This window comes from Aspergillus glaucus (assembly GCF_001890805.1).
Source record: "Aspergillus glaucus CBS 516.65 unplaced genomic scaffold ASPGLscaffold_11, whole genome shotgun sequence".
Classification (NCBI taxonomy): Eukaryota; Fungi; Ascomycota; class Eurotiomycetes; order Eurotiales; family Aspergillaceae; genus Aspergillus; species Aspergillus glaucus.
The window spans coordinates 257,892-273,050 of NW_019170463.1; the positions used below are offsets into that span (position 1 = coordinate 257,892).

The 15,159-nt window shown below is 49.5% G+C and overlaps 4 protein-coding genes across 4 annotated transcripts; 3 read left to right on the forward strand and 1 right to left on the reverse strand.

Annotated features, from left to right (window-relative positions):
- Window positions 1–726: 726 nt before the first annotated feature.
- On the forward strand, window positions 727–1,605 carry ASPGLDRAFT_47477 (putative isochorismatase family hydrolase). The gene is made up of 3 exons (XM_022546686.1): window positions 727–827; window positions 883–1,151; window positions 1,205–1,605. Exons 1-3 carry the CDS (start codon window positions 765–767, stop codon window positions 1,500–1,502), a joined length of 630 nt encoding a protein of 209 aa, XP_022400499.1. The 5' UTR covers window positions 727–764; the 3' UTR covers window positions 1,503–1,605.
- Window positions 1,606–2,141: 536 nt separating this feature from the next.
- Window positions 2,142–5,158, forward strand: ura7 (small subunit rRNA maturation protein UTP4; the record flags this gene model as incomplete). Its single annotated transcript, XM_022544611.1, has 3 exons — window positions 2,142–3,198; window positions 3,257–3,489; window positions 3,545–5,158. The coding sequence occupies 3 exons, from the start codon at window positions 2,142–2,144 to the stop codon at window positions 5,156–5,158; spliced, it is 2,904 nt and encodes a 967-aa protein (XP_022400500.1).
- Window positions 5,159–7,821: 2,663 nt separating this feature from the next.
- On the reverse strand, window positions 7,822–8,870 carry ASPGLDRAFT_1491926 (BTB/POZ domain-containing protein; the record flags this gene model as incomplete). The annotated part of the gene is made up of 4 exons (XM_022542008.1): window positions 7,822–8,387; window positions 8,415–8,549; window positions 8,608–8,734; window positions 8,785–8,870. 4 exons carry the CDS (start codon window positions 8,868–8,870, stop codon window positions 7,899–7,901), a joined length of 837 nt encoding a protein of 278 aa, XP_022400501.1. The 3' UTR covers window positions 7,822–7,898.
- A 347-nt stretch (window positions 8,871–9,217) lies between these two features.
- On the forward strand, window positions 9,218–15,076 carry ASPGLDRAFT_58228 (uncharacterized protein; the record flags this gene model as incomplete). Its single annotated transcript, XM_022548304.1, has 5 exons — window positions 9,218–9,378; window positions 9,452–9,600; window positions 10,017–10,336; window positions 10,396–10,576; window positions 11,500–15,076. 5 exons carry the CDS (start codon window positions 9,218–9,220, stop codon window positions 14,841–14,843), a joined length of 4,155 nt encoding a protein of 1,384 aa, XP_022400502.1. The 3' UTR covers window positions 14,844–15,076.
- Window positions 15,077–15,159: the final 83 nt, after the last annotated feature.

Sequence of the window (15,159 nt, forward strand, 5' to 3'; positions counted from 1 at the left end):
TGAGATCGTTGACATATCATTACCAGAGTTTCTGCGATATTGATATTTCAACGACCAAGCGACAGATTAAGCCCATCAAAATACCAATAGATACTTGTTCGATGAGGTCAACTTAAGATTGACTAATGATGACCTATCGCAGTCGGCTATCCAAACCGAAATTGCGGGGTGGTCTTCTCGAGAAATAGAGCCGATGAAATCGAAGCCCGTTATACTTAGAGCAAGTTGGTCCTCAGTGTAAGCGCTACCATGTCGCCTACGCTCCCTCAAGTCAATTCCTGGCGAAGTAACCCAAGTTACCTACGCCGAATCGCCGGGTTCCTTTTTCCGGTCGCATCGGCGCCAATCAACTGTTTTCTTGGGATAAAAACAGCTGCATAGATCGAGAGATATTGAAAAAATAGCCTGGTGCGGCTCCGTGGGTTCCATTCAAATAAACTGGACATTTGGTGTCTAAAGCTAGTATCATCGCCAAATATGATTTCATTTGATTATACAGATGGGTCAACTGGCTGGTGCTGGGTGTATTCAAATGGACGTAGCGTAGGCGCTGCTAGTCTGTCACAAGTGATAGCTGCGAATACGAATGCATTAAAAGTGTTGGAAAAGGTCTAGATGCATTAGCATCATTACACATGATTAGCAAGGCTCGCATAAAACTCCGATACCACTCGGGGATGATGTAGTTATGAGATGAATGGTTATAACCATACGCCCACAGCACATCCTGTACCTTAAATTAATCCGTCCATAATCCATCCACGATGCCTCCAGCATACAAACGTCTCAACAAAGACGACTGCGTCTTCCTATTCGTTGACCACCAGGTAAGCTACCTATTGTCCCTGAATTGACATACCTTGATGATTGACCTCAGAAAAGACCGGCCTCATCCAGCTAGTCCACGATTTCGAACCCCATGAATTCAAAACCAATGTTTCAGGGCTTGTCAAGGTGGCCGACTATTTCAAGGTCCCATCGATTCTTACCAGCTCGTTCGAGACAGGCCCGAACGGTCCGCTTGTCAAGGAGCTTCACGACGGGCTTCCTAACGCGACTGTGATTCCACGCCCGGGCCAAATCAATGCCATGGATAACGAGGACTTCGCGCAGGCTGTGAAGAAGACGGGCAAGAACCAGGTTGTCATTAGGTATCTAAGCCCTGAAAAGCATCTTAAGACCTAGCCTAACATGTTGGTTGCAGTGGTGTCTTGACAGAAATCTGTGTTGCTTTCCCTGCTCTTAGCTTGATTGAGCAAGGATACGACGTCTTCGTCGTTACCGATGCCTCGGGTACATTTGCGGAACATACGAGGGAGGCGGCCCATAAACGGATGGCCCAGGCGGGCTGCCAGTTGCTTAATTGGGCGGCTGTTGCTGCGGAGCTTCATAGGGATTGGCGCAACGATGTTGCGGGCTTCGGTGGGATTTGGCGCGACCATGTCCCTGGGTATTGGTGCTTGATGCAAAGCTATGAATCTGTGGGCAAGAATGCAAATTAGTAGATAGCCTCGTTTGAACTGCTGCTGGCAGCCCGTGCACCTGATCTCTGACATTAGGAACAAATGTTATTACCTATCATTTTGAGGGCTCAGTCATGTTAAAGAAGTCGTAAATCAAACTGACATTCCCAACAAATCTAAACTTGGCAGCCAAAAGATGAGAATATCGAATCTGGGGGGGAGAAAAGAAATTGTTGCCATAAAGAAGCCAGGTTCACATATAGCGTCGATGCTGATTCCGAATTAGGTGACGGTTGTTCGAGAAGAGTATATATTACAGTATACCGACTGCTTCCCTTTCAGGATAAGATGAAGCTATACAGAGTTGTCGGTGGAAACGCGCACGTGACTCACTGCGAAAAGCGGGTCCGGGTCCGGCGTAAAAAAAAAAAAAAAGAACATCGACCAAGCCGACCTCGAGCTTTGGCATCGCCGTTATTTCTCGACCTCAATCCCTCTTATTTATTCTGTTATTAATCGGAATGTTTGCCTAAGCGATTTGGCTCTCTATTTTGAGCCGGGTTAGACTGTTTTTCAAAAGTTCTGTCTTTTTCGCTTCGTTTTCAAGGCAAGAAAAAAATCTCGTGACGAATTCGCGGACCTCGATACATTCGATACATCTCAATATAAACAACAATCATGGATATCCATCGCTGTCGCTTCGTTCCCTTCAACCCCCAGGCGATTAATGCGCTCGCATTTTCCCACCCTCCATCCGCCGGCGTTGCTGGACGAGGTGTCCCTACCCTCCGACTCGCGGTTGGTCGCGCAAATGGCGACATCGAGATCTGGAACCCCCTGCGTGGCGCCTGGTTCCAAGAGACAGTCTTGCGTGGAGGAAAAGACCGGAGCATTGAAGGGCTCACATGGACGCTCGATCCCCCCGAAGAAGGACCAGACGGCGTCAAGCTTCCCGGCCGCCTGCGCCTGTTCAGTATCGGATACTCGACGGCTGTGACTGAGTGGGATATCGAGCAGGGTCGCCCGATGCGGCATTCGAGCGGGAACTACGGTGAAATCTGGTGCTTGGCGGCGCAGCCCAGGTGGCAGGCGACGCAGCGGGGCAAGGATGGGAAGCTAATGCATCCGGCGGAGGGAGAATACACTGGACAGCATCTTGCAGCTGGATGTGCGGACGGATCGATTGTGATTTTGTCGACTGCCGATAATGATTTGAAATTCCTGCGGCTGATGCGGCCGTCCACTAAGAGAGCGAGAGTGCTCAGCGTTACGTTCCAGAATCGCAACACCATCGTGGCTGGCTACGCGGATAGCTCGATTCGTCTGTTCGATATTCGGAATGGGCAGCTTCTGAGAACAATCTCGCTGGGTAAGGGTCCAGCGGGCGGTCCGAAGGAGTTGCTGGTTTGGTCCGTCAAGTGCCTCCCCGACGGTACCATCGTTTCCGGTGATTCTGCGGGTGAAATCCGGTTTTGGGATGCAAAGAACTACTCCCTCATTCAACGGGTGCAGGGTCATATGGCGGATGTACTGGATGTCGCCGTGGGTGCCAACGGCGACACTGTTGCCAGCGGAGGCGCTGATCAGCGAACCGTCATCTACAAGAAGAAGGAAGGAGAGAAGGGCGACAAGAAAGCCCGTTGGGCTGAGGTGATGCACCGAAGATACCATACCCACGATGTTAAGACTTTTGCGGTCTACGAGACCAAAGAAATCAGTTTCATCGTGTCTGGAGGTATGCCTTGATGCTTTGTCCCAATTACCACTCAAGTCTAACTTGTCGGTTATTATAGGCCCGGATGCTACGCCAATTGTTTTGCCCCTGCGCGAGTTCGGTAAAGAGCACCACAGAAAACTGTCAAATCTTCCTCAAATCCCCCAGCTTGCTTCATCTCCTTCGTCTCGGCTGGTCATGAGCTTCTGGGACAGAGAGATCAGCATCTGGCGTGTGTCGCGTGGCCCTACATCTTCATATGAGAACACCGATGGACAGAGGCATCGACTTGTCGGAAAGGTATTGGTTCAGGTAAGAGTTGAACAAATGAATGATGCGAATGATGGCTCTAACATGATGTAAACAGGGCGAGGAAAACATTACTTCCGCTATGCTCTCTTCCGATGGAAAGATTCTCGTTGTTGCTACGATCTCCGACGTCAAAGTCTTCTCCGTCAGACGCCGCAAGGGTGATGAGAGGGGAGCTCTACGTATACAAAAACTAGACGTTCCCGCTGCCTTCTCCGACGACGGAGCCCGAGTTGTGACCGTCTCCCCCGACAGCCGCTGGATCTCCGTGGTCCGCCCCAACAGCGACATCTACCTCGCAAGACTCAAACCCACGTCCTCCCCACAAGAAAAGCCTCAGATCCTTCCACAACTCACGAAACTCAACCGCGCGGCGCGACACACCCGGCACGAGAAAGCGTCTCACGGAACCCTGGGAGAGTTCGAGCGGACAATTCGGTGCGTTGTGTTCTCGGACAATAGCAATATTTTGGCGGTTGGCGACTTGTCTGGTTGCATTGACAGCTGGATATTGGAACAGACGACAGAGTCGAAGCCCGCGTCCAAGACCAACAGGGCTGCAGAGTCGGACGACGAATCGTCAGATGACGAGGATGAGCAGCCTGTCATCGAGGGCGAGCGTTGGCGTCTCGCCGCTGCAGAGTCGCCCATCCCTCGTCTCAAGGGAGGAGTGATTCTAATGTCATTCCGTCCTCAGAGCAAAGCAGACGACAAGCTTTTGACGAACGGCACCAACGGCAATTCCCAAACTATGACAGAAAACCGGTTGATGGCGCTCACAAGTGAACATCAATTGGTCGAGTTCGAAGCTATCGAGGGCAAACTCTCAGAGTGGTCGCGGAGAAACCCCAAGGCCTATCTCCCCGCAGAATTCAAGGGCGTCAAAGACCGTGCCATGGGCTGCTTATGGGATCTGTCAGAAGGCCGCGAACGACTCTGGCTCTACGGCTCATCGTGGCTATGGATGTTCGACCTGAAGCACGACTTCCCCTCGCCAGAAGAATTCGAAGCCTCCGAGCAAACCCAAAACCAAGTCGCCAAGGCCACCTCGGCGCAGAAACGCAAGCGCCAGGCTCAAGAGGACGGCGAAAACGACCGCAAGAAACCCAACACCGGCGCCGGTGACCGGATACCCCTGGCCCAGGCAGACGTCTACTTCGACCCCAAGTACCGCAAGGTCGTTGGAGCCGACGAGTCGCAGGGCGAGTGGCTCTCGATAGACAAGGAGCGTCCGCGCGGCGCAGATGGCGAGGATGACGATGCCTACGATCACGACGAGGCGTACGCGGCCAGCAACGACGCCGGCCTGGCTCGACTCCGACGAGAAGGCAACATGGGAGACCATGCCGTTACAACACCCAAAAAAGGTAAACAGGATAAACGGTTCCCCACTATCACTGGCCTCGTTGCAGATACACCAACGGCAACGCCACGCAAGGCCGAAGATCAAGAACTTGAAACACCCGCCGCGCAAAAACTTGCCAACCGCATTACCCAGCCTCCGCGCCGGTGGTGGCACACCTACAAGTACCGTGACATCCTTGGCATTGTGCCGCTGACCGACGAGGCCGCAGAAGAAAACGAGAAGGATAGCAGTCTAGAGGTTGCCGTTATCGAACGGCCGACGTGGGATATCGAGTTGCCTGGCCGTTATGTGCGAGACTATTCATAGAGAGCGAGGAAAAGATTGGATTGATAATCATTTTGGATGGAAGTGTATCTAGCAGGATCCAGCACATCACTTTTTAATTCTTGTTCGAGAATGTTCTTACACACAAAATTTTCTGTTTTGTACATACGGTGAATAGAGTTGGACTAGGTGATATGGTGAATTCAGCCTCATTGCGCTACGAGCCTCCACTCTTTACCTTCTCTCGTATCGCCTGCAAATCTATGGTTGTTGACTAATGATGGGTTTCTATGCTGCCTTGATGGACCCTCCAATCGACTACAAAATGGACCCCATGCCACCGGGCCATATCTCTTTTTCTTGTACCCTTGCACCGCCTGAGATCCCAGTGACTTTTTGAAACTGCGATTGATAATGTAAGCCTGCCAGATCACAGGAGCCCCATGGACCAAATCCAAGCCCAACAGTATCTCTCTGCACGAGGATTCTAGATATCTATCTATCGTACGGCCTTTTTATAAACAATCTGGCGGCCATCAACTAAGCGCAAAAGGGAAGGTCGTTGCGAAAGAAGCTCAAAGAGACAAAAGGAGTACAAAGTGCATAATGCGTGTATGCGGTGGCCATAGTCAAAGGATGCTGGCTGCATAGCCGTAATCGCCGGTCCTATCATCTCTCTATCATATCCTCTGTGGATACGATTAGGCATGAGCAGGAAGTACGTCGTAAATAGACGGGCAGGTCAGGCTCTGATTGGTCAGTCGGAGCAGCGAGCATAAACCCAGCAATAGCATAATGTAAATACAGTGAATGAAGCATCATGAATAACCCCGAGGGTATGTTGCGGCACATCCTCTTAGATGAGGACTCCTTAAGATATGCAGTGACTATTATTTGAGTGTTATATTGTATATAACTATAGGTTGATTCCTTATTGTGATGTCCGCTTTAATGTTGTTGTTGCCAGAAGTTGCACTCAAGCTCTACATGAGAGCAAACTGGCGAAGGAAATCATAAATTGAAGTATGAATAATATACAGAACATTCTTAATCCAGGCCTCTGTAATGGCATCTTTTGTACGTCGATACACTGGTCACAGAGTCACCATTCAAGTTTCCATTTTCTTCCACACACAAGAATGTATTTGCAGTGGCAGCAGATGCCAAACATGATGTAAGCATAATCCCGGTAAACAGTTCTAATCCCAAAGGATTAGTCTCTTTGAGAAATATATTATCCACCTTCTTGGTCCCATTGATGCCTCGTGGTGACCCTGGTGGATGACCCAAACATCAAGGTACCACCACTACGGCACACTTGGGAAATGGTTCACGAACTATTCCACCAGGGGTTTCCATAACCACATCAAAGGACAAGTATGATAAGCACGCATTGGCTATTTGTAGTGCGCGTTGGGAAGCCATTGCTGCCATGTTCTCTCAAAGAATCCTGTGTCGTAAAGTGGGCCAACCTAATGATATTACTTTGCTGATCAATAATCATCAACCCAGCACATATAGATATAATATCTCATATTGCAGGAACATTCTCATCATCTAAGCAGCACTCTCTGGGTGCCACTACAAGAGCATGTTGCAGCTCATGTGTGGTTAATTCTTGCATGGAACATGAGATCCAGGAGAGTGCTTGTTAGGGTCCATGTGTTTCAATAGCACAAGATGTTCTTCATATGCACACTATCGGTGCTGCTGAAGTGCTGGGAGCTGCAGACAAATTTGGCACAGAATATGGAAGGGAGTTTGGGAAGAGAAAAAGAAATTTGGGAGGGGACGAGGTCAGAACATTGAGTGTCACGGGCTCGGACCAGTAGATAATAATGAACTGATATTCCTATCTAGACTAGTGTAGCCATGGACGAGAATATCAAATCTGGAGAGAAAAGAAGAAAAGGAATCTATCTACAGGAAAAGGGGTCTTCATCCACGTCCTAGGTGACCGCGCTAAGTGCTTTCTTTGTTTACTTGCACGGTGGCTTTTATTGATATCAGCCACTGAGGCGACATTGAGGCATTGAGACGTCACTTAGGCAGGGTCTGTCTCCGGTCTCTCTGCGGGTACATAATTATCAGGGTGATCCTCAATCTCATCAACCCCTTCCTCCCGGGGCTTTAGCCATTCCTGTAGGCGGCATGGCGGACCGGGTCTGTCAGGGTAATCATTGGTAGATACAATGGCCAAATCAGAGAACCAAATATCCTATTGTCGTACTACCTAAAGCTCCTATTTGTGCCAAGTATGCAACTACAGCAAGCATTGCAAATAGCAGTAGACACAACAGGTGAAAGACAGTCTCAGTTAAATCGGGTGCTTGAGTACGTATGTACTATGTAAGATGTAGCTGTTTCGCGAATTGTTTACAGGGTGGCTTGTATGTCGTCTCCGGTCAAGACATGGATGGAATATCACTGGATGGAATGTCCTCTGATATCACTATCGCTGGCCATCGGACCCAAGCAAAGATGTAGCAGTGTATTGCAGTTTGGTGTAAAATACATCAGGCGAGGTTTCACCCGCGTCATGTAAAGTACAGTCTCTATTATAGTGACCAAGTGACCGACCGACAACTTTACCGCATGTAGATTGGCGTTTCAACTTGGGGTTCAGGAATCAATTCGGGAGAGTATGGAGGTAAATCTGATTTCGAATATTACTGTAGTAGGAGCCATACATACATTAAATAATTCTGAACTTGCAAAGACAAATAAGAAAAGAAAAGAAAGGAATTCTATCCCCGCTCATTCATTACTCCTGCAAGTACCGTCATGCCCAGTTCCTCCAACATAAACCGTAATGGTCCCAATCATGTACAGACTTGTTCATAACTGCCACCAACAAATCATACGAGAACTGAGGAACGGATTTCAAAAGGTTGTCTCCAAATGCCGCAGGAGCACCTTCCTCTTCACTCCTCAGTGAAGTTAGGTTGTTCATCGTATATTGTATGGCCAAATCTCGGAGTCCTCGGTCGTCCGGGGGAGTGGAGTTGTAGATTTCAAAAATCGCTTGCGGGAATGAGACTGCGTCCAGCTGTTGAACCAGTTCCTGCTTAACATTTTCCTGGGAGAGAACTTTCAGACCTCTTATGAACATACGGTCCGCAAGCGAATACATCAAGACATGAAAACAAAGAGGATCAAACGTAGGTGCTTGTTCTCCAAGCAGCTTAGACAATCCCAAAAATTTGTCTGCATTGTCCGAAGGCTCCTCTCTTTTGTATTGGGAAGATGTTCTCTCTTCGTTTTCAGGAACCTAGAACTCAGAAAACTCAATAATCACGTTTCTATTAAGCACACTTCTATCAGGTGCTGCAAGAAATGAACGAACCTGATAATCCAAGGTGTAAAAATATTCAATCATCTGCTTTACTAATGCCGGCTCTTCATCTAACTTAATCGTATGCGTGGAAGCTTCCTGTCATAAAGTTATCAGATTAAATGTTTCTGAATATCTGAGTCACCGAATTACTCACTATAAACTTTCCACCACAAGCTCTGGAAAAGAAGTTCGACCGTGTACAGACTATACACTGATGAACAGCGAAAGATTCATTACCGCACAGAATAGTCAAATCGCTGTACCTCGAGTCAAACCGCATGCTAAGGCCCTGTCAGAAGCTAGATATAGTTTTTAATTCATAGCAGAATACCTTGCTAAAGCGTCCAGAAGCTCTTTGCCGGGAATACTGTCCTCGGTCTCATTGTGTGTTGATCCATTTGCAATTTTTCTGGACATGACGCAAATCAAGGTATTGATGTATATTTGTAGAAAGATCTTCAGCTTTGGAGACCTCCTGAATTTGTCGAAACTGGTCCACAAAATGAACTGGAGATAGGACGTTGTGGTTGTGATAGACCTCATGCAACAGAAGGATTTATTGGTAGGCGACTAACTAGATAGAACACCAGCATGTAGAAAGAAAGAAGAAACGAAGAAAGGAAAGGAATGAAAAATAAAAATTAAGGAAACTATCTTCGTGCTCCCTATGGTCCTTGCCCTAAGCCCCCGCTAATATAAAGACAAAGGAAGCAAAAGAAGCAAAAGAAGGAAACGCCGTTGGCATTGATTTGCCAGCTTCTATCATGGTTCACCGCGTGATCTACCCCGAGTACCTCCGCAAAGCCACCACAGAACCGCTGCTCGATCAGCATGCGGAGGCACCACCGCCCATCACAGTTGATGGTCAAGTTGAGTGGGAAGTGGAGGAGATCCTCGCCTCCCAACTGAAATACCGGAAGCTACAGTATTGAGGGGAATGGACTGGCGGCTATGATGAATATCTCAACTGGTATCCAGCCCGTGAGTCAAAAAAACAGCCGTGTGAAAGTCCAGATCTTCCATGCTGCAAATCCGAAGGCCCCAGGACCACCCCGACGGTTACTTGAGTGGCTCCGCGCTGTAGAAGAAGAGTTTCTTGATGAGCATCCAGAAATGATTACCCAGTCGCTAACGCCTGAGGACAGCCGTTCGTTGGGAGGGGGGGTAATGTCACGGAACATGAACACTCGACCGCTGTATAGAATGTTTGATTACTTTGTCCTGTTTGGCGTAGATCATTTACTGAGCCTCGCTTAAACCCTCGCACACACTAGATAGCTCGTCGCCGACAGGCCTGTCTTTTTCCCTTTCTTTTCTCATGCTAGAATTTCGCCAGATAGTCTACCAATAGATTCATATTGCGTGAGACCGTCACAACTAGCTTGATTCTCATCTAGCATTGATTCATTAATCTTTTGTCTCTGCTCCAACATCAAAATGACAATCAATTCCACAATTCAAATCGACAGTGCAGAAGAAAGGGGGACCGATGTGAAAGATCAAGGTATATTGTCTAAAGTCCTCAATCAAATGAGACCCAAATTACCTATTAACCTATACTAGTCCTCATACAGACCAAATCCCTTGGCGAAGGTGAAGGAAACGAAATCAAGAGAAATGACGCTGAGAGTCAAAAGGGAATGGCAGAAGCGGCGAAGAAACTTCTGCAACACATTGGAGAAGAACCAGAACGAGATGGCCTTGTTAGAACCCCCGACCGATATGCTAAAGCGTTGCTATTTTTCACCAAGGGATATTCAGAAGATCTCCATGAAGTCGTCAACGATGCTATCTTTGAGGTGGATCATCAGAATCTGGTTCTTGTAAAGGACATTGAGATCTTCAGCATGTGTGAACATCATATGGTACCATTTATGGGGAAGGTATGCCAATGTTTCTTATATATCTACGTCTTATGTGTGGCCTGACTGACACATTTAAGATACACATCGGGTATATTCCCAATAACCGCGTTGTGGGTCTATCAAAATTGGCTCGCATCGCAGAAGTCTTCGCTCGCCGGTTACAAGTGCAAGAGCGTCTTACACAACAAGTGGCCGATGCGATCAACCAAGTGCTACAGCCCAAGGGTGTGGCAGTGGTTGTCGAATGTGCTCATATGTGTATGATGATGAGGGGAATACAAAAGACGGGTGCGATGACCACCACTTGCAGCAGGATTGGACTTCTACAAGATGATCAAAAGGCAAGAGAAGAGTTTTATACATTACTCAATATAGGACAGCGGATATAACAAGATTCCTGATTATTGATTTGTGTTGGTGTTGTTTCAGTAGCTTTATTTGTATTCAAGAACAAGCTACTGTATTTGATGTACATGTCAGACAATAATATAAGGTAAATAGGTTCCGATGCTGGACCGCATACACTTTGTGCCTAATCATCTGCACCCAACTAAAGCTCACCCAAAAGTGGCAGTGAGCAAAAGGGAAAAATAAGTATTGGCTGAGCTCAACATGTGGCTTCAATACTGTGACGGCTAGCAACGGCTGACACCTGCAAACATGGCAACAGTGGCTATGGGTGCCGACATCTGAAAACGCTGCCTACTGAGCAAATAAGGATAATTGTACGGCGAAGGATGTTGACGAGCGATTGCCTTTTTTTGTTTTGTTTATGCTTTTTGCTTCCTTTGCTTCCTTTGTCTTTACATTAGCGGGGGCTTAGGGCAAGGACCATAGGGAGCACAAAGATAGTTTCCTTTGTTTTTATTTATCATTTCTTTCCTTCCTTCATTTCATCTTTCTTCCACATGCTTGTGTTCTAGTTAGTCGCCTACCAATAAATCCTTCTGTTGCATGAGGTCTATCACAACACCAACCATTCTCGCCATCCATTCTCGCCATCCATATTCGTCATCTATATTTATGCCGAACTGACATGGCCTCTCTCGACTCTCTCACATGGGCTCTTAGGCACAAAGCCACGGTAACGGAATCATCCCTGAAACAGCCATTGACAGAAACAAAATACAGCGCTGGCTTTGATATCTTGCTGCAAGACTCAGGATGGATGACGTACCAAGACTTCATTATCCCTCAACTATCTCAGCTGCTAGACCCTCTCTTCGACTCGCGTACCCATATATCGGTGCTAGAAATCGGTCCCGGCCCGAAAAGCGTACTCGGATATCTGCCCGGTCGTCTGAGATGGAAGGTCAAAAGATACGTTGCATTTGAGCCTAACAGCCTGTTTGCTACAAGGGTGGAAGAATGGCTTCGCCCTACCTCGGAGACGGAGTCCCCGTTGCCCTGTCTCGAAAGCCCGCCCGACATCCATCGAATCCCATTCGCTCTGAACAGAAACACAGGGAGCGGTACTGGTACCGGTACGCGTGAAAGCGAAGAAAAATTCGACGTCATACTGTTCTGCCATAGTATGTACGGCATGAAGCCCAAAGCCAGGTTCATCGAACAGGCGCTAGAAATGCTTGTTAAGCGGCCCAAAGGCGGAATGGTGGTGGTTTTCCATCGCGACGGGACCCTACACCTTAACGGATTAGTGTGCCATCGAACGGCTTCTTTCCCTACCGGAACCGTTAGCGTAGCAAATAACGACGAAATATTGGACTGTTTCGCTCCTTTCTTAGCGGGTTTTGTCATACAGGATGTGGAGGCGGACATGGCTATCCGAGTTGAATGGCGTAAGGTGTGCCGCGCCTTGGGCCGTTGTGACGAAGCTCATCCAGACCATCTCTTGTTCAGTTCGCCGAACGTTATGGCGGCCTTCACCCAACATGCGATCACGTTGCCGGAGCTGACGGCACAAGTGCCATTGTCAAAGGGGGACAAGACAGTTAAAAACCGTGAGGCTCGCCTCCACCATCCCGCCTCGATTGTTAGGCCGACAGAGGTCCGACACGTCCAGCAGTGCGTTCAATGGGCTCTGAAGCATGGGGTCGGCCTGACCGTCGTTGGTGGGGGTCACAGCGGCCACTGTCTATGGTCCAACGTTGTTTCGGTCGACATGGGCGCCTTTGACCAAGTACACATTCTCACGGCCGGGGATGGTGGAGGAAAATCTGGTTCCGAATCCGATTCCTTGGTCATCGCCGAGGCCGGCTGCAAGACGGGGGATATTGTCCGCAAGACCATGGCGGCGGGCGTGACAGTGCCCTTGGGGTCCCGCCCAAGCGTAGGCGCGGGGCTGTGGCTACAAGGCGGCATCGGGCACTTGGCTAGGATGTACGGGCTCGCGTGCGACGCCATCGTCGGTGCCGTGGTGGTCAGCGTCGACTCTAGCCAGGTCCTCTGCATCGGCCGTGTACCAAGCCAACACTGGCCGACCGGTGCCGTGCACCCAGAAAACGAAAACGATCTGTTATGGGCGATGAAAGGCGCTGGGACTAACGTTGGCATTGTAGTCAGCGTGACTTTCAAGGCTTACGTGGCTCCGACCTACTCGACTCGAAACTGGGTTGTCCCGCTAAGTGACAACCTTGAGGCACGGCTCAGGCTTAGCGATTTTGATAACCTCGTCGCCAGGAAGCTCCCCCAGAACTGTTCCGCAGACGCATATCTGTACTGGGAAATCGGCCAGCTGTATCTTGGCGTGACCATGTTCGAATCTTTCACGACTACGCCAGCCTCTGAAACACCCATGCCTATGCCAACGCCCGCAGACACAATCTTGGGACTGGAAGACAATTTCAAGCTCGTGGACGGCGTCGGTTTGTTCAAAGCCGAGATGTACATGTCCGGGATGCACGGCGGGCATGGCAACAGCAAGACCTCTTCGTTCAAGCGATGTCTATTCTTAAAACGCATCAGAGCACTGAACGTCGCCGACATCTTGGTGGCGGCCGTTGAGACCCGTCCCTCGCCACTCTCCTATCTCCATCTGCTGCAAGGTGGCGGAGCGATCGGCGATGTGGCAGCTGATGCCACTGCTTTCGGCTGTCGAGACTGGGACTTTGCCTGCGTGGTAACTGGTGTCTGGCCCCGCGACCAGGATGGAACCGAAGTCGCTCGAGCTGCCGTGCAGTGGGTATACAGCGTCGCCAGGGACTTGTTGCCCCTGAGTAGCGGAGTTTACGGTGCAGACCTTGGGCCGGACCCCAGAGACGCCGCGCTGGCGGCCAAGGCTTTTGGACCAAACCGAATGCGCCTGGCTCGCCTCAAGCACAGCTTGGACCCGCGCAATGTGCTGGCTTACGCCTGCCCGCTCCCGAAAGCGCTGATGGAACAGAAGCTCATCATTCTTATCACGGGTGAAAGCTGTGCCGGCAAGGACTTTTGCGCTGACATCTGGGTCTCCATATTCCTCACATGCACCTACAAAAGCCTCAAGGCGCGGGCAGTCAGCATTAGCGATGCGACCAAGCGAGAATACGCGGCGGCTACTGGTGCCGACCTGGACCGCCTGCTTAGGGACCGTGCCTACAAAGAGCAACACCGGCCAGCTCTGACAGCGTTCTTCCAGGGCCAGGTGCGGCATCGACCTCGGCTGCCAGAGGAGCATTTCCTAAATGTGGTGTACGGCGCCGTAGATGTGGATGTGCTGCTTATCACCGGGATGAGAGATGAGGCGCCGGTCGCAGCATTGTCGCATTTGGTGCCATACAGCAGGCTGCTCGAGGTTCGCGTCAAAGCTAGCAAAGAGACGCAGCGTGCTCGCCGAGGGTGTAACGGTGGTGATGATGATGATGATGGTGACGGCAATGAGGACAATGGCGGGTCAAAACTGATGGCCTTGGAATACCGCCCCAGTCTCATCTTCGACAATGACGCAGTCGGAAACGAGGCAGCAAAGAGGTTTGCCGAACACTACCTGCTTCCCTTCTTCCACGAGGACCTTCAGCAACTGGCCAACATGGTGCGCCCGGTACCTGACTTTCCACGCCCGGGCATCGAGTTCCGCCATGTGCTCAACATCTCCCAGCAGCAGGGTGGGCTGGCCCTATGCACATCTCTGCTGCAGACTTACTTCAGCGGTGACTGGGCAAGAGTCGATGTGGTAGCGTGTTGCGAGGCAGGCGGCTTTGTCTATGCGTCGGCATTGGCCTCGCGGATCCATGTAACCTTGGCGCTAATTCGCGAAGCTGGCAAACTCCCCCCACCCACTGTTTCCGTCCTCAAGTCTACATCGCATATATCATCTTCAACATCCAACAATTCAGAAGAGAGGATTGAGATGGACCGGGATCTGATCCCCAGAGGCGCGTCAGTGGTAGTGGTGGATGATGTGCTTGCCACGGGGAAGACACTTTGTGCGGTGCTACAGCTTTTAGATAAAGCTGGCATCGGTGCTGAGAATGTCAACATCATGGTGGTGGCCGAATTCCCTGTTCACCGTGGCCGGGAACTGTTGCGCCAGCGTGGGTTCGGCGGAGTCAATGTTCAAAGCCTTTTGGTCTTTGGTGGTGCTTAGGAAAGGAAGGAGAGGATCTTTGGAAACTTGGACTTGTGATCAAATTCAACCACTTTCACATCTTTCTTCAAGGTTACAGTAGTTCCCGAAATCAGCTTGCCCCTCAATACTCTTGGTTTGTTTCCCAGACCCTACCATGAAACACACTAGTCCATATGCGGTTTCCCCTCAATGTCATCACTGCTCTAATGGTATGGTTCAATACCGTAATGTTACAAGCTTTATTGTATATTACCATTCACCAATGCGGCTTCTCTAGAAGGTTCTGTGTACCAAAATAAAATAAAATAAAAATAAAAAGCCTCGGACTGGAAGA

Excerpts from the sequence above, each read along its gene's own strand:
- ASPGLDRAFT_47477 (XM_022546686.1), top strand. The coding sequence starts at position 765 with ATGCCTCCAGCATACAAACGTCTCAACAAAGACGACTGCGTCTTCCTA. Across the intron at positions 828-882 it reads TCCTATTCGTTGACCACCAG|ACCGGCCTCATCCAGCTAGT; the intron begins GTAAGCTACCTA and ends ACCTCAGAAAAG. Across the intron at positions 1,152-1,204 it reads AAGAACCAGGTTGTCATTAG|TGGTGTCTTGACAGAAATCT; the intron begins GTATCTAAGCCC and ends TGTTGGTTGCAG.